Raw genomic sequence first — 25,799 nt, 5'->3', positions numbered from 1 at the left:
CGCAAAGGGACCAGCACTGGGCAGAGACCGGGGCGGGCAGAGGGACAGGTGGGGGGCAGAGGGAAGCCCCCTCCGGAGGCACCGATGCCGGCGGGGTTGAGGCTACTCCAGACATCCCGGAGGCGGGGACGGACCTGCACGGTACTTTTCCCTTTCAACTTTTCGGGAGAGCCGGGCTCGGCGGCGGTGCGGGCAGGTGCACCGCACCGGGGCGGGGGGATGCGCTATGCCCGGCTCGGCCCCCCCGTCCCGCGGCGGAGCGGCGGGCAGCACCGGCGGGGGAGCGCGCTTAACGCCGCGGCCCTGTCCGGCAGCGCCCGCTGGCCCCGTCCCCGCCGCCGCCCGCCCCCGGCCGCCGGTGCCGCCGCGCCGCCGCAGCGCCCTCTGCCGCCGGCGGGAGGTAACGGCGGCGGCGGCGGGCCGGGGATCGCGTGCGAGCGGCGAGCCGGCGGCTCGCCCTGTCACTCGGCCGCCAGCCCGCCACCTGAATCACGAGGGAAGCGGCGGCCGAGCATCCTCCCCACCCCCGGCGCCCTCCGTCCCGCCGCCCGCTCCCGCACCTCCGCCGCGCCTCGGCCGCCCGCTCTGCTCCGCGGCCGGGGGGCTGCTCCTCGCCCGGAGAAACTTTGCACCCCCTGGGTCGTGGCGGGGACCGTGGGGTAAGTCGTTGCATCCCGAGAGCTCGCGGCGGGCAGGCGAGGCTTCATCCCGGGCTTTGCGGGGGGACCGGGGGACAGCCGGCTCCGGCCACCTCGATCCCCAAACCACCCCCCTCCCCCGGGGTGTCGGTGCTCCCCTCGGCCGTTTCGGCGGCGGTGGGACCGCAGCCGCGCAGGACGCGCCCCACTTCTTCCACCCCAGCGCCGGTGACGGTCCGCAGCTCCCACGCGAAAGCCCCGGGAGGTGCCGGGTGCCCCCTGGCCCCCGGGCGGGTGATGCCCGGGGTGCTGCCCCGCCGTCCCGAGGGCTGAAACCGGGGCGGCGGGGGGCTCTGCCGGGGCACCTTAGCCACATCTGGCTGCACCCATCCCCTTCCACTGATGCTTCGAGAGACCTTCGGGGGAAAAGCAAGTGAAATAAAGTTTCACGTCGCCTCTTTCGAGCCCCAAGTGCACTCGCTTGGCACAGCACAGGGTGGGTACGCTTCGGGGTCAGTCAGTGCCTCCCCTGAAAATCTTCATTTTCAGCGGTTTGTAACTTCAGAGCTAAAAATTCTTGTTATGTTTCAGTTTGACATACCAAAGAGGGAAAAATCAGTGAGGGAAGGGCGAAGCGTGTGTACGGGCTCCGGTGCTTTTTCTGACTTTGCGTTACTTTGTTTAGTAAACAAGAATTTTGTACATCTTCGGTGAAGCTGTAGTTTTATGTCTATTTTAAAGAATAACGCAAATAGCATAAATCCAAGTTGTACTACATAAAAACCTTTTTTTTTCCCTGAAGACAGGCACAAACAATGTTTGTGCGTCATTTAGCGAGTTTCTAGGAGATAGACTATTAAGATCAAATAACAAAAAAAAAAAAAGAAGAAAAAACCACCAGAAAAGCCCAAGAATATGCTTGATGTTGTTTGGTAGTTGGAGGTTTCGAAAAGACAACTGGGACTGGATTTAAATAAAACTGACTGATCTGGTTGGGCTCAGAAGTAGTCTGTTGAGAAGAATGTCGATGCACATATGTTTGCAGTAGATAAAACAGTTCTCCTTTATGAACCGTAGAGAGTGTTATTATCCAGGACTAAGACTATATCGTTGCATTTAAGTGAGAGACTTAATGACTGACAAGATCAAATTCACTGGCAAGACATTCGGTTAATTTGCAACCAAGAGCAAGAATTTATTTCCTTGAAAAACAAAGTACCTAATACCGTAGATATTAAGAACCAGAAAGAGTCACCAGTTAAGGTTTTAATAGTAACTTTAACGCCGTTGCTTCTGTTGGTATCCCCTGCCTGAGCACAGGCTCAGACAGTCCTCGCTTTTCACTGTCACATCCACCTCGTCTCTGCATCCGTATATGTGTTTGTGACAACCTATTTTTTTCTGTAGTTCACCATAAAAGCGTATTCGGGTGTTCTCTGGTCTCGAGGAGAGGACTGGGTTTCTATGGGCTGCGTTGGGCTAGTGTGTAAATATCTCCACTCTTCAGCTCTGGAAGCTCAAGGCTCCACAGCCCGTAGGGTGAAGGTGTACTGAGAGGGACTGTTTAGGTGAAGAGTGGCAAGGAATGAACACTCGTATGTGGAAAAGCCAGGCTGTTGTGGTTTCAGGATTTTTATTCCAAATGAGCTGTGGGAGGGGGAGGTACGTTATTACCTCAACTTCCCATCGATTCGGATTTCTGCCCAGGAACCGTAAGGAGGAAATGCATTGCTAGGCCCTGTTCGCAGCGTGGATGCTTACGAAAACCATCCAGCCCATCTAATATTGATTCATCGGTTTCAGTGTATAAACAGATTTAAATTCTGCCGCAGAGGATTTAGTAGTCAGAAATTATTTTTCCATTAGATTTGCCTATCTGTAGGTATATCTAGAAACATAGTAAAGACACTTTCAGTATCAGGAAATGCCTATATGTTGTTGAACTAGACTGAGAACTTGGTACAGCTTTTGCTGTCGTGTTTTTAAGGGGTTCGATTTAAGCCGAGACCCCACTAAATGTGGGGGTTCTGCTGTTGAATAACCAAGGGACTGGTGCCAAGTATTTCCTTAATATTCCTGGTAATTACTGCTGACTCATGCTGACATGTGAGTTCAATTAGCCCCAACTGGAATGTAAAGGATGTGGGAGTGTCTCTTTGTGCCCAGAGACAGCTAGGACAAAGCAGATTTTGGAGGAAAATTTCGGGAATTGCCAGGTTTGGGTAGGAAGTGTCAGCGAGGGCTTTTTTTTTTTGTGTTTTTTTTTTTTTTTACAGTAATGTTTGAATAACCAATAAAGTTGAGTCCCGGGAAGGGGGTGATTTGGATAACATGGTCTTGTCTTCACTATGGAATAACTGGAGTCCTAATTCAGACATTGCTTCTCATTTGACTCATGTCCACACACACAAACTCGTTGCTGAAGAGTGGTGATGTTTTCAATTTGAGTCGGCTTACCCATGAGGAATAAGCTATAGCTCGGATATAACCACAATTCATCAACTGCTAACACAATCTGCCTGCACAGCACAAGTGCGATTTTGCTCAACTATGGCTGCTCCGGCTTCAACGGGGTTACCTGGACAGCAGGCAGCACCTGCCTGCTTCCCTGCTACAGGCACAGTGAAGACGTCATTGGTTTGGCCATGAGGTAAGCAATGGGACGTTTGTCAACGTGTACGTTCCCACACGATTGCTGCCTAACTGTCGTGTTTGTGACAGCTCGCTGGTGGTGGTCACCGTCAGCACACGGCCATGGTGAGCAGGACAGGAGGGCTTTGCAGCAGCGCAGCGCTCGCTGATGCTCAGAATGGGGCACCGCTGCAATGATAGGTGGAAAGCAAGAAATTGTCTTCACCCCAGAAATTCATTTCCTGTCAGTTACCAGCTGGTACGAGAAGGTCAGTTATATGTCAGAGGTATATGCTAATATATATATAAAACTAAATCCAGCCACACTTGGCTAGCAGTAGCAAGAGCTGCTGCTTTGGGAGAAGCAGTTTCTTTGTTGGCCTTCTATGCAAATTGCTATTAAGAAATGCAGACCAGGATTTCTACAAATATTTGAGTTCAAAGCAAAGAAGGTGGACACAAGGGCTACTGCAGCCTTATGTGTACAAAGCGGGTGCTTTTTTTAAGAGGAAGATGACCTTAATGCAGACTCTTGGGTCAGCATGAAGAATGAGACTTTCAAGGTGCTTTGCAAGGAATTTGACTCAGAGTTAAGGACCAGCTGAACATCCTGTGATGGAAATGCTTTAGGATCATGTTTGCATTACTGTATCGGTTGAGAGCTCCCACAGAGCTGTTGACAGTCAGTTTGGATTTAGTTTAATTTACCTTCAGAGTTGTGATCTTTGAGGTTTCTACAGCAGTTGAGGCTGCGTTGTGCTGTTGTCAACATAACAAGACAGACATGGGTAACTGCAGAACTTGAATGGATGGATTTACAGGATTGCACAGGTGGGGCAGATAAAATGGTGCCAACATAACATCAACTAAATGCACCCCAGATACTTATGAACCCCTGAGGTCCCTAGTGCCAGTATGTGATACAACCATTTCAGTGTAAACAAGGTAGGATCTGTTCACTCAAGTGCAGTCCTCAGGTACGCAGGCGTGCAGCTCCAATTGCAAGAAACCCAGTGTATCATCTCTTTTACCTTTGTTTTTCTAACCTTATTCTGGATCTTATCCTTTCCCTCTGATAGGTGCCTTCTGGTATGCAGCAGCAGGGCCAGTGCAGGATGGAGATGTAAAATTGCGCAAGATGGTTGTGCTTAGCAGCCTGTGTCAGTAGAACACCTTTAATATGAGCCTCTGTGAGCGAAGCATTTAGTCTATACCCAGGAACTTGTCGCATGATGCGATCGCTTTGGTCTGGACCATATTGTCTATGGTTTTGAATCAAGGCTGCATCTGCAGATGCCGAATAAATAATTTGCATGATGCAGTCTATTAAGCTGGGGCTGCAAAACATGTTGTTTGCAATCATGTATTTGACCTGCCCTGTGACTGCAGTGGTGCCTGGTGCACCAGAGCTATTGCTCTGCATTCAACAGCAATATCCATGCATGCATTAAGTGCATTAAATATTTATTCCTTACTCCTAAACTTTATTTGTATTGATGTTATATGGTGGTCATTTCAGTAGGTTTAGCTTGCTGAAAACATGTGATAACATAAAATCAAATTTTGTCACTCATTAGGACTGTAAAAATCTGCCATTAGTGGATTTCTCCCTCTTCTGTAACACTGGAGCTGAGACAGAGTGAAGTCGAATACGTGGCAGTTTTGGGGTCATTGTCTTGCTTTCCCATGAGCTGTTTGCTACATTTGGTAGTATACTGATCCCTGGGAGTCATGATGCTGAGTAGCATCTCGAACTTTTTCTTTTGCTGAAACTCCAGATATTATGCTTTCACCTCGCAATCACGGCAGCTTTGTCTGGAAAGCAGGCTCTTCTTGGCCTCGTTGTCTTTCACGGGGATTTGCTTCTCCAAAATGTGTTTTTCTGATGTCTGAGAACTCCCAGTGCACTTGTCAGATTGAGTCTTCCTCTCCTTGTCATCAAATGAGGAATCCTTCCACAAACACCATGTTTTCTTCTTGTCTCAGGTCATTTCTAGAGAAGCAAAGTTTGCTGAGGTTGTTCCGTGGGCAAAGAACACGGGTAATAGAGATTTTGGAGGGGTGTATTGAGAAGACTATCATTCAGGTTAAGACTCCACAGCGGTCTGTCAGAGCTGTTCCCTATTTCATGAATGGCTCGAATGACAGGTCAGAGCATGTGGGCATTCAACCCGCAGACGTCACCAAGCTGAAATGGGTTTCAGGCACCCTGGAAGATGAGAGTCAAATTCAGAGTGATTTTTGACAGTCACAACCTCCAGAAAACCAAGCAGGATGAGAGTCTGTAAGGTTTTGTGCAAAAGTTTATGCTCAGTCAGGAATAATCATGTACTCAAATACAGCATGGGGAATGGCTGGCTGGGCAATGTGAGCTAAGGAGAAAAGGATGTGGAAATTTGGTGGATCACAAACTAAACATGAGTCAGTAGCATTGTGCTGTTGTGAAAATAGTAAACAGAACAATGGAGTGTAAAAATAGGAGTGCTTTTTCTAAGGTATATGAATAGTCTTTTCGCCCTACTCAGCCCAGGTAGGTCCTTAGCTGGAGTATTGCACTCATTTGGGAGCAGGATACTTGAGGAAAAATACAGACCAAATTAAGAGTCCAGAGGAGAGCAATGGGAATGATCAGATACCTAGAAAACATCACTTGCAAGAAAAGACTAAAATAATTGTTTAGTCTAGAGATGGGAAGAGTAAAGGGAAAAAAGTTAAAAAACTTTAGAAATATAGAGTTAGTAGCAAAATTAGTTGAACTTAAACTGTTAAGTTCATGTCAGCTAGGGCAAGAAATTACGATCTTATGTTACAATAAAGAAAATTGAGGTTAAGATGCTTAGGAAAAATGTTGAGATTTTAGTAATAGTTAGATGCTGGAATAGAACCTCTGGGGTACTCACAGAAACTATACTTCTTCAGTATAAGCAGCTTTTTGGAGTGGTTTAACAGCTGTGTGTTAAAGCTATGATGGCCTAAACATGTAAGAATGGAAAAGACTAGAAAGATGTGGCGCTTTTTTATTACATCAATTGATTTAGCTAGAAAAAACAGACAAGGCTTTCATGCTCACATGCCATTTCTCTGATCTGAAAGCTCTGAATGGTTTTGGTACAGCTGCTTCTGTATGAAACAGGGAAGGATGTTCTGTACGATCTCTTGAGGGTCCTTACAGCCCCATTTGCAAAGATACAACAATTAATAAAATCTTTCTGTCTTGGGATAGATGGGCGTCCAGGGACCGGGGAGGGAAGGCATGCTATGAAAGCAGGTAAAATAGCTCTCCCCTACCCTGCAATGAGGGAGATTCCCTAAAATTTTCTTTCTATGAAGAGTTCTGGTTTATTACTTTTCAGGAGTGAATGAGAATCAGTGAACATTAAACTAGCTGCTTTATTAGTGTCAGGTGCTTTTGAATGGTAGCAAATGCTTTATGACAAATTATATTGTGGTAGCATGTATCCACAAAACATTGGCCTTTTTATCTTAGAGTCTTAAAAAAATTCTGGGAGTTTTGAAGGGAAGAGGTCAAATTTTCCCCCACCTCTTACCCTAATTGTATAAAGTGAAATACTTGCAGTTGTTACTTGTTTATGAAAATTAAATTTAATTCTTTTTAAAACATCTAAAAATATATGATGAAAAATTTAGTGAGCACTGGGGATATTTATGAGAAGAAATTTGTATATATGGATTACTTTGGGGTAGTAACAGGTATAAATAGTATTAGAAGACAGAGTTCTACTGCAGACAACTTGCAAATGTATTTAAACATATTTTTTCCTCTGGAGACAAAAACAGTAAAAGTATTTACAATAGGAAGTGCCAAAAATTGTCAAATAACGAACAAAAAAAAGGTAGATATATCCATAGATCTCAGAAACAGAGTGGGAATAGATATGTTATACTCCTTACAAAGAGAAATTTGTGTTCCTAGAGAGGAAATAGTATACTTATACATCCATAGTTAAGGACCTGCAGCAAATTTCAATACGTATCCAAACCAAGGTGCTGGAGTAGCACCTTGTCAGCGTAGCAGGCAAAACTAGGCAGCCTTTCAACCAGTATAACTTGTTTAGCTACTTTTATAATCTCAAAAATAATAGCTACATCAGTTTTTATTTTTACTTTTGTCTTCAGATTTTATATCTGAAGGAACAGGAACTTTTGAGTTTTCATTCTGATTTTTATGTACTTCGTTAAACTGAAGACTTGCAAGAACTGAGCAAAATCTTGACAATTCACATGCCAGCCTGGTTCTCGGTGCGTGTTTCTAAACTGTGACCTGCTGCTTTCAAATGCTGCAGTGTTTCTTACACACTGTAAGCAAAAACTTTTAAAAAGGCTGAATTGCTGGAATAACAATAATAATGTCGATTTAAGCATCAAGCTAACATAACTCACACCATTCTAGGGAAAATATTTAATGTTTCATTTCAATTTTTCTCTGCATTCCCATTTTGCATCTCAAGCTTTGAGAAAAACACCTTCTTTTTTCCCTGAAAGTTTTTTTTTTTTTCCCATGGAACTTCAGATATCTAAGCTCTGCTGAACCTCTGTTACGGGGTGCTTGGCATTTCATCCTCTGCGTCTCCTTTTGTTCCCCTGAATGACTGAGAAGGAGGAACACAGAAGAGCAAAGGCAGAAGAAGAATGGGATTGCATCTTCCCAACAAACTTATCTTACATCTAGGTTTATGAGTAATTTTTCTCCCTGCTCTCCTACTCTTATACATGCACATTTCACAATAATTTTTATAATAATAAAGATATCATCAGTCCCCATTTTTTTGGCTGTAGAGCCACCCCTCTTTTGCTTCTTTTCTTGGGGAAAACGTTGTGCTGTGTTCTCCTGGTGTCACAGAAGCTCCTCTGAGGACAGGGTGTGGCTCTGAGACAGAGACAGCCACTTCTTTCTCTGTCCACACTGTCTCTCTGTCTACAGTGATACAGAAATATACAAATATATGAAATATATATCAAATATATACATATATGAAAAAAATATACTAAATATATGAGGTGTAATATATTTTGACTCTTATTCTGCATTGGAGTGCAACAAAAACCTTTTAAGAAGCCTTTTGTGGAAAAGAAGAGATGAATAGAGTACAGTTATGGTGTATGGCAGACTTTTTCAAAGGACTTGGAATTGGATCTTGGCCCACTCACAGGAGGGGTTCACCACGTTATTGGCTATTGTGGAGAGTCTCTCTGATTTTCATAAGGAATCCTTTCCTGATAAAAATTCCATTTAAATTAGTGTCATTTTGGCTTTACAGTAGAAAACTCTTAAAAACAGTTCGTAGTGTCTCTCCCTCTCTCACCTGTTCAATCCTCTCATCTATTTGTAGCCTCTCTTTGTATAACTCTGGGTTTCTCATCATGCAGTTAGCATTTTTTCCAAAATTGCACCACACGTCTACTTTGGCCTGGTGGATGCATGATGACAGTCTTACCAAAGATCATTCTTCTACTATTTCAAAGAGAACCTCAAACCCCAGACGATCAAAGTCTGATGAAATGACAAGCAGGGTATTAAAACACAGGTGGCTGGGAAAGTAACAGCATGAATGCTGGTGAACTTACAAGAGGGTTTGGAGGACCAGCATAGCTCCATAGTTCATAGTTGCATTTGCAACTTGTGGCTAGTTCTGCAACTCAACGTGACCATGCCTAGTTCACATCATCACAGTGGTGTATGGATGCTGAAACATGGACCACCTTATGGTGGAACAGGGGAGTGGGGAACAAGGGTAAAACAACCCAAAAAGCAGCCAATGCAGGGCCACATGTGTGTGTTGTGAAAAAAATTACACAACCCCTTCAAAGTTATGCTATTCTCCTTTTACCTAAGGGCATTTATCCCTCACTTACAGTTGCAGAGTAGTGTAGGCAAACTAATGAACTAGACAAACATGATGAACTAACTAGCTCTAGCAGTCTTATCATGACAGCACAGAGCTAAATCTGGGCAGAACCTGCCTGAAAAGTTATATATACACTTGATAAATATACTTGAGTTGCTAGCTTGTACTGAGCTCTCTGTTGCTAGTGTAAAGCTGATCCCAAAACCTGAACAAGCTAAAGTTTGAAGACAGCTGAACTAAGGCCCTGCTACACTATACATTCATGGCAGAAATATTTCATTGACCTATCTTACTGTTTTCAGTGATATTTGCTATGGAAATGATGCTTATGCTTTCACAGTGTCTGCTTTTCAGTCTCCAGAAGTTACTTCTTTTGTCCTGTTAGTCAGGTTCCAGCAAACATAACCGAGGGACAGAGATCTCAAAGATATTGTGATCCTGAGAGTTTAAAGGTGAAACATGCTACACTAATATCCCTACTGAGGGCAAGACTGCAACGTGAGATTGAGTGTCTTGTTAATGATCAAATAATCCATATAGTTCAGACATTATCTTAAATGCCCCAGCTGTAGCAAAACTTTTCATCACTGCTCACACCTTACTATGGAAAGGGTAGTCCAGCTGCTGTGGCAATCCTGTATTCTCCTCAGAGAGTCTGTGGCAAAGACAACGGAGGACCAAAGTCAAGCCTGGTAGAAAGAGATGCCACTCCACTAACTATAAAGGATTGTACCAGACATATACCCAGTCTGACGTTTTTGTGTGTGTTTTTGTATGTGCTATAGTCCATATCCTTCCTGAAGTGATGCAGTGCACATGTTAGAAATTCTAAAAACAGCTTAAATTTTAAAACGTCACATAAAAACCACCCCTGCATCTAAGCTTTTAAAAAAAGTTAGCTACATCCTCAAAGCTCAAAAAAAGTCTCCTTGAACTTAATTCCAGTCTTTCTTATATAAACAAATAAAGAAAGGAGGCCTGATGAGATAATTTAGTCCCCATATGAACTCGTTTGTGAGGGAAGAATAGTGACTGAAATTATTGTTCTGCTAAAGATTCCTGAGGAGTGTAGCTGCATACCCACCCTGTAGCAAAGGGCTGCCACATTTCAAAGTCAAGAACTTGCAAATTAGGAAACCCAGGAGTTAGTTAGAGATGAAATGTGAATTCCTCACCTATGTGCACAGGCACTAAACTTAATCTTACACTAAAAATAGAAATTGCATATTTTGTTTTCATTACCCTCATTCACCATGCAGTCCCAGCTCCATACTACGTACTGTTCAAATCCCGTTGTGAACACAGTGCTATTAATTTTATCACAGACTTTTTCTGTGATAATTGTGACTGTAATATCTAAGTACATCAAAACTGCTGCTGAATTATTCTTTATCATACTGCTGAGACATATGGTCTTATTTGTAGAGACAAATCTGAAAGATGTATTCTCATTTACTCGGTTCCAGGCACTCAGGAGGTGACTTTCCCAAAGATGCAGCCTTTGGTGTATGTTCATTCAGAGCGCAGTTCTGGGTGCCTTCAGCTGTGGCACTGAATGCTCATGACTTTTTGAGAAATCAGACCAAGGCTCCTAGAAAATGAGGTTTGACGTCTCTGACATCACTGTCTGTAGTCGCGTGCCTCGCATCACACAGCCCCCATTCCTGCAGCTCTCATTCCTGCAGCCCCTACACAGCCCCGATTCCTTCCCTAAGCTCTCAGAGTGGGACAGAGGTCTGGCTCTGCCTGCTCAGACTTCTTCCCGTAATGCAGGCAGCAATGGCAAAGCAGCCTGAGGACCTGGGCGGGAGACTGCATTAGGGAGGTGCAGGCCACCTAACGTCTGGCAAAAATCCCGAATTTTGGATGGTTACTTTGAAGTCCTAATGATAAGTCAAAAGCAGTGCTCCCCAGTGGTCCCTTTCTGGGGTGTTATGGAGCACAGCATCTGTCTGCAGGTCTTCGGGGTGCTGCCTCGTGACAGAGGGATGCAGAGACTCAGGACTACAAGCAGTCTGCTTCTGTCCCCTCCCTGCCTCGGCTCAGTCTGCCTCCCAGCTCCTCGTTCCTATGCCTTACATTTGGTGTCACTTGTTTCTGGGCTGCAGCGGCTGGAGCAGGGAGAGCACACCAGGACGGGGAGGGACAGCGAAAGGGAAAGGCTGGCTCTGCCTTTGCCACTCTGAGGGGAGGCACGTAAAGCGCATGGGGATGCATATATATATAGTGCAGATGCCTGTGGGAGGAACGAAGGGGGGTGACGTGTGCTCAGCTGAGGCAGAAACTACAGATAACTGTCAGACTACAAGAAGTCTCCCGAGCACACGCGAACTGGATTTTTTTTCAGAAGCTCCAAACATAGCCAAATTTGTACATACTTTCTTTAAAGGAAATTAAAGAGAGATCTTATATATGCCATGTCAGACAACCTTAGGTGTGCTATAAGCCCAGCATATGATCCCCAGTACTTGCAGAACACCCTCTGTAAGTCAAGCATTGTATACCTTTTTATTAGTCAATTAACATTTCTAACAACTCTTCAGATTTGTGAATTAAACTTCTTCATTTTTCACTGGAGAGAAAAATGAGGCAGAAAAGTAAATTTTAGGGCCAGAAAAAGCCACTATGATCTTGTTTCGATCTCATGTGTAACATGGGCCATCAGACATCCTTAAATAAGTTCTTCACCACACAGGTCTAATAGTTTTCTTAAGAAAAATAATCTTGATTAAAAAAAATGCTCAGTGATGAAGAGTCCTCTGCAATCCTGGGTAAATTATTTTAATAGTTATCCTCATTTATTTGTAATTTGAATTTAATTAGCCTCAAATTCTGCAAATTGGATCTTGCTAGAATTAGCTTGATCTCTGTCACGAAATGTTTGTTTCTTACATAATGTAGTTACTTATTGTGAGGAAGCTCTCCATTGCTGTTCTTCATGATAACCCAAACAGGGGCTTGTTCTCTCAACCTTTAATCATTTTTGTGACTCTTCACTCCATTTTTTTTTTTGAAGTTGGGCTACTTCAGCTGGAAACAGTACTGCATGCTACTTGCAAAGATATATCCAAAGACGTTATCGTATTTTCTCCTAAAACATGACTGTTCTTCAGAAGCAAAGCATTTGGCTGAAATGTGCTAATCCCAATTAATTTAGTGACAGCAGGCAGGTAGATTTCTATTCTATTGATTAACCGGCGCGAGTGGAAGCCTTTTTCCAGAGTCGCTCTTCCCAAGGTAGAAGCATGCAATCCTGTGCAAAGCCGAGCTGTGCTCCTGCACTATCCCCTTCTTGCTTTGCTGGTGAAGCTGCGCCGAGGCTCTGCGGTGCGGCAGGGATGAGAACACAACTTCCTTACTCCCAGGCCGCCTCTTCGAAACCTGCGCCGCTTCGAAGCTGTGGTCTGCACAGCCCTTTTATGTAGCTCGGGCATTGAATGCACGGTATGTGATCACATTCGGGCAGGAAATGATTCATAAAATTTAATGAAAGGAGAGATCATTGGATCACGTAATTTGACCTCCTATAGCTACCAAAGCTACCAAATTTTTTTTTCCTGAGTATGCCTGCATTCAGCCAACTGCTTGTGTTTAATTTGAGCATAACTTCTGTTAGGATAAAGTGTACATTACAGAAAGACATCTAACTGACTTCAAGACAGCAGAATCCTTTACATTCTTTGTAGCTTGCCCCAGGGTTTAAATGCTCATGATGTTACAGATTAATGCCTTATTTCTTATTTGTATGTATCTGGTTCAGCTTTGCTTTCTAAGTGCTTGCTACATTTCAAATTAAAATAATTCAGCACCCATATCTTCCCCATGAAAGCACTTTACTCAAGTCACCTAATTCTTTTTTTCGATGCAAGGAAGTTTCTTCAGCCTGCAAGTATTTTTTTAGCTTCTTTCCTCACCCTTTCCAATTTCTAACAATATTTGAAAAACACTTACATGGGAACTGCACACACTGTTCCAGCATCAGTCTCATCATATCTGTAAACAGAGGTAAAATCACTTCACTTAGGTCAGCAACTGGATTAGCTGCCTTTGCAGCAGCTCCTCCCTGGAAGCTCAGGGTACAGATTGTATTCATTCTTCACTTTGATCCCTAATTCCTTTCAAGAATCACTGGCATTTCAGGATGCAGTCCCCATTTGGTAGCAATGACTTGCATTCCCTGTTCTGAGATGCAAGTGTTTGGATTTGGCTGCATTAAAATGCATTGTGGATAAACAGAAACAGCCTATTGGGCACTCCAGATTGCTCTATGTCACTATGTCTTCAGCATTATTTACCACTGTTCTAAATTATTATAACTTTGCAAATGCTATCGCCAATGGCTTTGTATTGAACCTTGATGCCTATAAGAGCTTTATTTTAGCAGTGTTTTTTCTATGATTACTCTGTTTTTTTGGATCCGTCACTTGACAAATTCTTTACTTAGGGAGACTGTGCACTATAATACTTCATTGTGGCTTTTTAAAATCAGAATGTTGTGCTGCTAAGTTAAATCATTTACTAATGCAAGTGAATTCCTATATCAGCTAGAGGTGATAACCTCTCAGTGGGTAAGTTTCACTCCAAAGAACATGATATTCCATAAAATTCTGCTAAGTGATGTCATTCATCATTCTTCTTACCAGCTTTTCTGGTATCTTGCTTGGGATGGATGTCAGTCTCCCCATCCAGTGGTTAGATGCATCATTATTTTTCCCTCCTCTGAAGACTTATATAGCAGCTGTCTTTCAGTCCTTTGGATTTCCCCAATGTTCAGAGATTCATTACGACTTAATGTCAGCAGTGATTAAAAGCGTCTGACATAAGGAAGTGAATGACCATGGCCCACATCTGCCCTTTCCCAGCAATTCTGTTCCTTTCAGTTCTAGCTGTCCTCCTCCTGAAGCTCCTCAAGCTTGTAAGCACCCTCTCCTGCTGCTGGAGGGGTGGAAGGTTGCTACTTTGGGTTTGTCTTATTCCTCCCTCAAAAGAGGGAGAGAATGTGAGGACTCTCAAGTGTTACAAAGAGAAATAGAAAGGGAAGACCACAATTCTCCTGAGCAGTTGAGTGCCATCCCCCTGACTTCATCCTGTTTCTCATTCACACGGGGGGCTGGTGGGCTGGTAGGAAGGAAGGAGCCCCCATGCCTCCTGCAGCGATGGAGATAGGCCGTTCTGTCCCAGCAGTGTAGAGCAGAGCTCACAGATGATCAGAAGAGGGCATGGTCCAAGCAGGACCAATTTTTAAAAGAAATGTTTTCTTGGTCTATGGTTCTGTGCAGCTCAACAACTTCCAGTGCTGTTTTCAGCCATATTTTTGGGACCATTAGCTATGAGCCTTCTGACTTGGCCTTTGTTTCCGTACATTCATTCTCAAACTCATTTTATCTGCATGCCACTATTGGCATTAGTGGTAGTAGCAGAAGCACCTCTTGGCTGTATGCATATCTAGGACGTTGGAGTTCAGTTGCTGAGACAGTGCTTCATACGATGTTGCTGTGGTAACCCCTTGTCCTAATTCTGTAGAAAGTTCCTGTGGAAAGCCTGAAAAGTGCATGGTTTATTCTTATTTAATGCAAGTGCATGATTCTCCTTGTTTTCAGAGACTAGAAATAAATCTGTTGAACACTCTTACCTTTTGTGCAGTTCTAACATATAGCCATCTCCACCTAATAAACACTCTACACACTTTTTAGACTTCTTTTGTTCATAATATTCTTCTAAAAAGCACACTGTCTTTTCAGTGCTGCAACTCGCGGATTTTCCTTTGGGCCTTTATCTTTCTTAACCAGCATTTTACACTTCATCAATTCTAACTCTTCTTGTTTGCTGTTTATTTCCTGGTTTTCAGTTGTTTGAATACTGAGGTCTTTTAATTTATTTCTATTTGCTGTCACATATTCATCAACTGAACCAGATTTGGTTTTAAAACAAAGTGGTCCTTTTGGGAAATTGAATGAACTCTAAACTTTGAGTTTTCAGTTGAATTATGCTGTCCAAGTCTTTCTCCTCCTTGTAATTTTGCTCATGAAGGCAAGAGAAGGGAAGTCTAGCATGTGACACTGTTTTGAAACATGAACTGTGAGTCATAGATTCATATTATGGACAGGAAGTACTCAGAACACAAAAGTGTTACAATATAAAGAAAATATCTTTTAATGTAAGGTCTCACAAGAAACTGCAGTAATTCTTTTGGCATCTTCTCACCATTTCAGCTTCCCACTGGAGCAGAAAACCCACCAGGGTAGACGAAATCTTAAAAACTGGCAGATTGTTGCAAAAAATGAGCTAGTCTAACCTAACAAGGTCTTTGAAGGTGGCAAGAAGGTTTTACCTAAGCACAAGCTGTGGGATAAACAAACTGTCTTCACCTGAGCAGTGTTTATTGCACCGTATCTTATCCCTCATAGACTTTGGCCAAGCAGTTCATCCATCTAATTTCACATGAAATTGTCGCAGTAATAGTGAAAAAAATCTGGTTTGTGTATTTCTGGAAGAACTCTATACCTGACACTGCACCAGCTGGAGAATGACGGGTGTTTCCACCGTCAGCTACAAATGAGAGAAGGCAACTATTGACCTATATTTCTGAGCTCTATACTACACATCATGTTAGAATGAATTCTCAAAGAAAGAACAATCAATGGCTGTGGCTAGTTGTGTAACGGAATAAAAATAGAATGTAGATTTAGATGGTTTTGACAAAGTAACCTGAGAGCTTTCTGTTGATACAATAACTGATTTTCCAGATCAGGGAAATATGGTAGACCTAATCTATCTGAATTTAGTGAAGGATGCTGTGCTGTTGAGGACTAGTAAAGAACTGAAACTTTGGGGGAAGGAACTGTGACAACAGCACGGGCTGAAAGCAAAATGACTGATCAGGAGGGAAACTACAAGCAGAGTTCCTCAACTATCTGTTTGGAGACAATCATATTTTCACTAAGAAATTTCATGCAAAACCAGGAGTGTACCAATAAACTTAGTTGCTTATGCCATCAATACAGAAGAGGATACAATTCTCACATGACAAAAATGAACGGGAGATTAATTGTTTGAATGGGGTGGCGGGGCACTTTGGCACTAAAAGTTAGATTTTCTCCATAAGCTGAGCATTTATTTGTTGCAAGTTATGAAGACAGAGAACTGTGCATATTAGGTGACCACAGGATGATGATGAGCCATGAATTTGATAATGGCTCTGAAAAAGGAAAATGCAGTCGCACAAATATCAAGTGAGACAATTCCCATAAAGAATTAATAGTTCATCAATACATATCTATAGATACGCATGTATGAAATACTTTTAGATTTTATTTAATATACTGTGCATGATTATGTTTATCTGTGTTTTAGACAGATTGCTGGAAACGAGAAAATAAAGGCTCCTAAGATGATGGGAAGAATAAAGAGTTTGTAACATGAGAGGGGAATAAAAGAGTTTGGGTTGTCCTAGAATAGAAAAATGAAGGCTGACTGAAGATATGACTGATATTTAAAAATACACCAATGAGTAAACACAATGGAGGAGGAAGAGCTATTTAAACTAAAAGACAATGTTGGCAGAAGAACAAATGGGCATAAAATGACCATGAACAAATTTAAGCTGGAAAGCGAAAGGTTTCTAGTTATCAGAAAGCTGTCTTTCAATGAAAAGTAAAGCTCCTCTCAACAGTTTTTAAACGAAGTTCAGCAAGTTTATGATTTGCATTATATGACATAGGTGTCTTCAGTAGCAAGGAATTTGATTCAGTGACGTAGAAGTTCCCCTTCATTTTACGTCTTACACAAAGCAGCAAATACTCTTGAGATACAGTAATCTCTCAGGCAGTGTGCACCCACTGTTGAACAGCACACAGAGAGACTAAAATACACTTTCAGACAGAAAATCAAGAGACACTGATATTCAGCTCATCTCCAGAAGATTTAAACAGAGCGAATGACAAGACTTGTTTCAGATCTTGCAATGTCTCTAAGGCGAACATGCTCAAACACAACAATAATAAGGCTAAGTTTTGTCTGAAAATTGTCACCTCCATCAGCACTGTATTGGGTCCTAGTGCTAACCACAATACTGTGTGTCACTTCTTGAGCTGCTGACAGATATACTTTCAGTCTTGAAAAATGAGGGTGTGAGGACCTGGGAAAATGCTGATTTGAATAATTGCATCCTACTTATCACAGTGTCAGTAATGGAAGACAATATTCCTGTGTATTTAAAAAGCTGTGAAATCCTCCCTGCAGAAGATGATGGGTAGTATTATTCATTCTTATTTGTTTAGCTGAATTTAAAAATGACCCTAGAAGGAAAATAATTAATTTTGGATATCGCGTAAACAGGATGTATTTTATACCCATTTTTATACCATGTATAGTATACTTAATTTGAAAAAATGAAAATTGAATATAAACATCAATATTCTAATAATATTACGGTAGGAAATTGGAATAAGCCTTAAGCTTCTATCTTAACTAATGCCACTGTGCTTTTTAGTGTTGTTGAATGCCACACTCAAGGAACAAACATTTTCCTCGGCTGAACTTTCTCGGTGCTGTCATTTTGGACAGTGGTATGAAACACAGAAACCTCTAAGCTAAGAAACCTATTCCTTTTGTTTTTCAGCATCAAAACAATGATTCCTCCAGGGGAATGCCTATATGCTGGGAGAAAAAGGAGGAAACCCATTCAGAAACAGTTAAGTATCATATTCATCAGGAGGCATCTCCCTCTGAACGTACACGCTACAAATAAGGTATAAGACGGAGTCCCTTCCTCCCATGGTCTGCTGACACAGGAGAGACCTAATCCCTTTCTCTGCAGTGAGAAACCCCTAGTCAGGAGGTTGGCTCTTCATGGCTAAGACTGGCTCCAGAAAGGATGCCAAGCATGGGTCAGACCGTCCTTACCCACCACTAGGTGTCCCAGGAGGAGGCCAGCGGTGGTTGTGGTGTGTACCACAGTGTACTGCAGAGCACACTGCCGTGAGGAGCGGAGAGGGACAGCACTTTTTCATAGGCAGAAGGTGCTGGTGGACTGAATGTCAGCTGGGCAATGAGCCGGAGGGGCGGCTGCCACCTCTGTGCTTCTGTGTTCCCCGCGCCCGTTCAAGAAGCCTTTTGGGAAGCTGTGTGTCAGGTGGCACCAGTGCGCTGGCATTGCGCTCCCCCCTTCCCCCTTCCTTGGCTTAGCCTTGCTTGGGGCATCGCTAAGTCCAACATGTGCGAGCCTGGAAAGTGGGTCAGTTCAACCAACTGAAAAAAGCAGACTGGTGACTCACTTTTTGCATAAAGAACACATCATTTTCAACCGCTATTTGCTATGGGATCACTTTCATTAGGAGAAAAATGGGAGAGAGGAATTGTATGTGTGAAGGCAAAGCAGAAAAAGAAAAAAAGCAATGGGGAGTTGTTACTACAAAATGCTTGAAATGGGAGGGAAAAAGTTTGCTATCACTCAAATGTAAAACGCTTTCCAGATGCCATAAACCACGCCGTGAAATGAAGCTTTTTAATATAATCATCCCGCATCTTCTGTGTTACACTTGATTATATGGTTATGAAACACACATTTTTACTGTGTTAAAATTATGAACTGGCACTGGTGGCCTTCACAGACAATTTAAGGATGAGAAGGTAACTAAAATAGATTTCCCTATTTCCAGTTGTTCAGAATTTCTAAAAATAACTCACTTGGCTTAAAATTGTATATATTGGTCTAAAGTCAAAAGGGAGTTTCTCTCTCAATGTTTGAGTGAAATATGTTGATTTTGTTTGGGTTTTAGAGAGTACTTGCACATGAACCACTTGTTCCCATTTAAAAAAATATTTCTTTTAGTGTAAAATATATCATAGGTGACAATTTCAATAGACAAAGATAGTGATATAAGAAAATGATTCTTCCTGCAAAACCTGAGTGTTAAATCCAAAACCTATGTAACATTTCTGCACTACTGTTCTAGTATGGATGTGGATATTTAACTTATAACTGCATGAGGTATGGAACTGCTCCAGTACATGAAATCACCTCTGTGCAGAACTGTTTATGAATCATAACTTTTGTGAGAAAGGAAGGAGAGTTGCAGCTGCTTTGGGAAACATTAAACTTCATGTTTGGATCGTATATACTAGCTAGAAGAACTTCCCTCGAAGATGACTTCTAGGTAAAGGCAATGACTAAGAAAACTACATGTTAACAAAGGGTGTAAATGCCCTCAGGAGCCCTTTATGAAATTCTGGCTTCAACAAAATCAGAGGCAAATTCTTACTGAATAGGATGGAGCCAAGTTTTTGCCTTGTGAGCCAACACCAGTAATGCTACCTTGAAAATAGCTTTGCTGTGAGGTTGCAGTACAGGTACCTGAGCATGAGCTTATTGAGCCAGGACATAAAGAGTTTTGATCAAGAAAATTGGTTTTGGTTAAAACAAAGGGAATCATATGTTTTTTATTAGATTATTAGACTATTGAACTCCCACACTGGAGATGGCCCTCTCTTTTCTGTGGCTGGTTACTTATCACTTGCTGAGGATGATTTCTCAATTCCTAGCAACACTGGTCTCTTCTTCAAACCTTATCTGTTTGTGGGTTTGGTCTCTGGTAAGCCTTTCCTGTGCTTATTCTCTCACTCAGGGACCTGATTTAAAGAGGCTCTGAATGCCCAAGACTGGCTGACAGAGCTCCTTTCACTATTCTTCAGTCCTGCAGACCTTACTGACATTTCAGGACTCCGAGGTATCCTTATTGTTATGTTGCCTCAAATCATTTATCTTTAATTTAGAAGGGTAGACATAGACTATTAATTGAACAGTATATTTAGTCATTATTTTGATCCATGTCGTACCATTTTTATTACAGCTTTTTTTCTCTCGTTTGATAGCATAGCACATTTTCCTCCATGGCCTTGTTCTACTTTTTCCCCTGTCACTCTGATAATGAACCATGGTAGACGATGCCACCTGTTCTGGGAGAGGTATTTGTTCAGTTGAAAAAACTAATTTTTCACAGGAAAAAAAGTTGATGGGAATTCCTTTGCCAGTCTTAATAATTATTCCTCTCTTTTTTCCACTAATAGCCTCTAGAAATTTAACATTCTCTTGACAAAGGAGTAAGTGAGCTCAGGTGCCAGTCTGAGCAGGATACTTGGATTTCTTTAGGGATTAATGGATTAGTGCTTTTGAAGGCCAGGATTCAAAGGACGGAGGAGCAATTTTCCCGTTTGCAGAACAACTGGGACATTCATGTCTGCCCATATTCAGTGCATCCCAGGAGGCCAGCTCTCTGCCTTTCCATCAGCTTTTTGTGATCAGGCTGTCAAGCCAGGTGGTGATCCTGCAGCTGGCTTTTATTTCAGGGTGTCACAGAAAGGTATTGCTCACTACTCCCATGGTTTTCCAGGCACAGAAATTCTATTCTGAGATAGTTTTACAGAGTAGTGATGAAAATGTATGAAGAAGCTCCACAGGAGAATATAAAGACCCACAAGACTGTGGAATAATGTGCAGGAAAACTTGTTTTATCATGAAGACCTAATATGGTTCATTCTTCTTCTCTACACAGAACTAGGAGAGACTATCTTCATTAGGTTGCAGTTCTTCAGACAATACATTGGGTTCAAGTTCTACTTTTATACCTGCAAATAAATAAAAAACCCTAGCTGTTCTCCTTTTGCCCCAGAAAGCTTCCAAACAAGCCCCTTTAAATGTGGTCTACACTAAATAATTTTGGCTTTTATGGAACCAGTTCAAACACCTGGAGCTCAGACTGATTGAAAAATTTCCATCAGATATGCTTTTCAGCCAGAGAACCGGAGTTTTGACTAAAGGAAATATTTTCTACCAAGTGTTTGTTTCCTGTGGAAATCTAACATTTTACTGGTAACTCAAGCATGTGAAAACTAAAGAGAACTTGTTTTTAAACTCAACCTAAAATCACTGTGCTGAAATGAATACTTATACTAGAAATGCTAAGGCAAAACTTCAGGAGAGTAACCATTTGAGACTTTCAGCTACTTCTTCGTCTCCAATCCTGGCATCTTGTAAAAATCTCCCTCCACAAAACCTTTCTTGTAATGTTTTACCGCTCTTTAAAGGCAAGCTACAGCTGCCCCAGCTCTGAGTGTATCTATAACTGCTCCAAACTGCCCACTTCAGACAGAACTGTACCAGTGCCAGGGTAAACAGAGACCTCGAGAGGTGCAGCTCTCTCCTGCTTCCTAGTTCTCATTTTAAGGCCCTCTGTGGCATAGCCCTTCCTCTTACTCCGTACCACACCGTCCCATCTCTCATCTGCTCTGCCAGCGTGATGTCTTCTTGACCATTAGTTCTGCTTTCGCCTTTCCTTACTGTGAAGACCCAGAAGAGGTAGAAGGTGGCAAAGGGCCCCCTTTCCTTCACACAGCTCTCAGTTGGTCCTTTTCGCTGATAGGAGATGGTGAACACCTGCAGACATACAGTTGGCCCTGGAGCCCAGCTCTGCCAGGTTTTCTATGCAATGCCCAAGCACAGCTCAGTGGCTGTGGGTGCTGGTCAGTACATTAATGATAATCATCTTGCTGTTACTTTGCACTTAGCCTATCTGCTGCATCTTGTGGTCTCTCTCTTCCCTTTCCCTTCTTACTGAAAGCTTGCCATTGTAGTAAATGATTAGATTTTTCTCAGTTTAGATCATCTGCTGGTTTAACACTTCAGCATACTTTAAAAACTTATCCAGAGTGAACTTTTTGTTAACAGGGTAGGGCTGCCTCACAGAGTAGCGAACAGCAGACAGAGCTGTAGCTGCAGGAAATTCCTCTGCAAGCTCACCAAACTGGTTTACGCTAGCGGCAATCTGTGTGTCGTGGGCACACTGAATCATTAAAGCACAAATGGCTCAATGCCTTACGTACCACCGAAACAGAAAATGTTCGCTGCACCAGCTCCCACACTCAGTTCCTACTCTCTCCAAACAGAGACTGGTGATATGGGTCTTGTACAGGTACAAGTACTTGTTACTGCAGAGAAGAATTTGAACGGTTTAACAATGCAAAGAGGGAAATGCCAGCTTTATGGCTTTAATTACATGTGCTTCTTCATTGAGGTAGTGTTGTATGAAAAGCAGAGTAAAAGAGGTATCACAGAGTGAGTGCTACATCTCTGTTTAGACCTGATTTACACAGTTTGAGAATCCCAGGTTTAACGCAAACACAACAAGCACCATCTACTTCCAGTTCAAAATAAGGGCTAGAATGTCCATTTACCTCAAAACAGCCCATTGAAGAATTTCCCTGCCTGCCCTTTTCTGTAGCCTTTCCGTGGAACTTGCATTGTTTTAAATCGCATCCACTTGGCGCCTAATTACCATTTACATCAAACCCCTGTTTGTTTGGATTCACTCCCTTACTGAATCATTTCCTTGAGTTTTCAGGAAGACTCTGTCCTGAACTTTCTCCATAGTCTTTTTACACCATTCCGTGCAATCTCCAGAAAACCGTTCCTTATGCTCAGTACAAATGCAGTCCACATAATTGCCCCAAACCATACTTTGCTGGCATAGAGCAGTCACTATTTTACGTCGTAAATAGGCTTGAACAATTTCTATTTCTATTCCATGTTAGTCTTGACAATTTTTACCTCTAGAACTCATCAGTCTAATTTTCTTTATTGGAATTAACTTTTTCCATCCTAAATTGCTTCCTTGCTTCAGCTGGGTTGTCAGATATAAAGAGCAATTAGTAAAAGCTTATATTCTTTAGCTTCTGCTGAACTATAAGCTATATTCCCACAAAATTACTACTCTCCACAGGTCAGACATCCTTTTGGTGTCATAGTGAGGATGGCTTAGCTCCAGGGTTTACTCCAAAAAATTAATGTACATCCTTTTTTGAAAAACGGCTATCTCTGGAATAGTGAAAAAAAAGAGTATTCCTTCTTTGTTGACTGCATTATTTGTTGCATATTTGCTCTCTCTAATAGAGGAAAGTTATTTATTCACCCCAATCAACAAAATCTCCCCCATGTCTTTGAAAGCAACTCATTGTGTTATTGAAGGGTCACATACCAGTTTTGGTAATTTTGAATGAAAAAGCAAGAATTATATGTTTTCACTGACAGCTATCATCTCAAACATTTTTTTCATTCATTCTGTCCATCAATGTTGTCCCGTTAAAATGAACTGAAGGGTCTCAAAAGTAGCAATGAATTTTTCATACCTGATTTGGCTTAAGAAGTTTTCATTTAGCAGCAAAGTCAGCAATCACATGTACAAAACATTGATCTTTTTTTTACTAATTCCTAAGCACAATGTTATTTTTTTTAATCAATCACAGTTACAATGATAAATTAAGATTGCACTTATGAAAGGGGAACACGCAAATGTTGCAATTTAACCCTTTAAACACCTTGTGAAATACTAATGCTCAAAGTTAAAATTATGATTGAAAAATATAGTAAATATGTGGAGTGTGGAATTGCAGTAGTAAAGTGCTACAAATAATTAGGTTTACTCTGATTCTCCACTGAAGCACCAGCTAAGCTACACGAGATTATGATCCTTGCCTTTAGTTAGGTGAATGTGAAAACTGTCAGCACACCTGTATTTTCCTTTCAAGGAAATGGCATTTCCCATTCTTGCGTATTTTTGCCATCTTTTCTGCCTTGATTTTTCTCTCAATGTCTCTTATTCTGGAGAAGGTGCCTCAGGAGGTATGCAGCAATGTGCTACAGTAAGAACTTGAACACGGGCATTACGAGAGTGAGTGGAGGACCAGCAGACACAGCACTAAGTCCCCTGGGAGATGCTAGCTCGGATGTAGCACTGGGCTGTCGTACTCCCTCTGAGATTGTGGATCCGCGTAATTTACTTTATGGCTCCAGTGGCCGGTGGCTCATTCCTGGATAACACGCTTGACTACCACTGGGTCCCACAATGGCTCTCTGCTGGAGATAACCACTTTCTCAAAGTTACCGCTTTGTTTTTCTTGGTTAAGCGACAAGTGTGTGCTTCAGCACTGGCCACCCCTCGCTGTCGTGCTGGAAACTGGGTTTGCATGACTGTGTGCAAGTGCACCAGCGTTTCCTTTTCTTCCTCTTGAGAACAGCATCTTACAGGTTCTGTGTGAAGAACGTCAGCAGACACCTCAAAATTGAGCTTCCTCATTTGTGACATATTTCATCTTAATGCATTTTCATAATAGCTTTTCTGAGGCATCTGGTCCTGTTCACTGCATGAGAGGGTCATGAAATGGGGATGGACTATGAGAGGTTGGCTTAGAAATCTGAGTAACATTAGTCCTTATGTTTTGGAAGGAATGTCAATGTTCTTCAGAGAGAAGCCAAATTCTTATCTTTATTACTGATGTAGGAAGGTAAATGTGAGAATGTTCACAGGATTTTTGAGCTTGAGGAAAGAACGTCTCTTCACCTTGCTTCCCATACTTTTTAAAATCATGTCTAAAGACAGGCTCTTTTCTTAATTATCTCCTGACCCACAGGTTAACTTTGAGTCATTAAATGGAGGGTACTAAGATGCTTTGAAAGAATACAGTGGATATTGAATGAGTTCATGCATTAGTCACGGTAATTTTCCTCTGCTGTTCTCACTCTCGTTTGTGCAACATAGTTGAAAAATAGTTTTTCCTGGTATTGACTAGAACATGAAGATAGTACCCATTCCCCTAAGGTGAGAGGGTCCTGAGTAAGAGACATCAGTTCTTCGCCTGTTTTTCACTGGGCAGATGTGAAAAGAGAGGCCAACGTCCGTGTCTTTGCACTATGGCAAATGCAGAATGGTAAATCTCTTTTTGGCAGGGGACAGAAACTTTAAAGGTTTTCATAGGTGCCTGTTATCAACTAATTGCAGACAACATCTCAGTCTTCGCTTGTACTATTTGGAGGTAAAACAGGTAATTGAAAATCTGTTCTCCACCACAGAAGGCCTGCAGTTGGGAATGAAAAATCAAATCCTTCAAAGAGACACAGGGACCGTCTGAACGCGGAACTGGACCACCTGGCCAGCCTTCTGCCTTTTCCACCTGACATCATATCGAAGCTGGACAAACTTTCTGTCTTGCGCCTTAGTGTCAGCTATCTCCGAGTCAAAAGTTTCTTTCAAGGTAGGTCTCTTTAAGATATCAATATCCCATTAAAGGTATCCCTTTAATTTATTGCTGCTTTGTATTTATCATGAGTAAAATTAACACGCAGTATTACATAGATAACGTAAGAAAAAAAGATCTAATCTCTACTATTGAACTTATTTTGTACATGGGATGTTGTGTTGGAAATTTTGTGCATTTCCTCCTATGCCATTTGTGTTTTTCACCGAATAATGGGATAACCCCCACCCTTCCTCAGCAGGCTTTAGGAAACGGGAAGACATGACTGTAACATCCCTAAACTGGCTTGGGACAGATGTAATACCTGTAGTTACTTTGAACTCCCTTTTTGATGCGATTATCATCAAGCAACTACCGTATTACCTGTGTTTGCTGTACGCCAAGAGGAAATGGCCTTGCTTGAAAGGCCAAAAAGATCACTTTCTTTCAGGATGAGATCTGAAGTTTAAAGTGTTGACTAAAGCTGTAATAGGCTATGGTTTGTTTTTGTAGCTGTCTGGCACACTGCACAATGAAAGCCAAATGTGCATGTTCAGATGTACATAATAAGAATTCTTCCAAATTTGCAGACAGTTTT

At 42.1% G+C, this 25,799-nt stretch overlaps 1 protein-coding gene across 1 annotated transcript in view; it reads left to right on the top strand.

Moving 5' to 3' along the window:
• Nucleotides 1-17,766: 17,766 nt before the first annotated feature.
• Nucleotides 17,767-25,799, top strand: part of AHRR (aryl hydrocarbon receptor repressor) — a 69,097-nt gene continuing 61,064 nt past the window's right edge. The window contains exons 1-2 of the mRNA XM_068397051.1: nt 17,767-17,828; nt 25,038-25,219. Of these exons, the coding sequence (XP_068253152.1) occupies nt 17,767-17,828; nt 25,038-25,219 (244 nt within the window). The remainder of the gene's footprint in view (nt 17,829-25,037; nt 25,220-25,799) is intronic.

Source organism: Nyctibius grandis, chromosome 3 (assembly GCF_013368605.1).
Source record: "Nyctibius grandis isolate bNycGra1 chromosome 3, bNycGra1.pri, whole genome shotgun sequence".
Lineage (NCBI taxonomy): Eukaryota > Metazoa > Chordata > Aves > Nyctibiiformes > Nyctibiidae > Nyctibius > Nyctibius grandis.
This window is presented reverse-complemented; position numbering and strand designations above follow the sequence as displayed.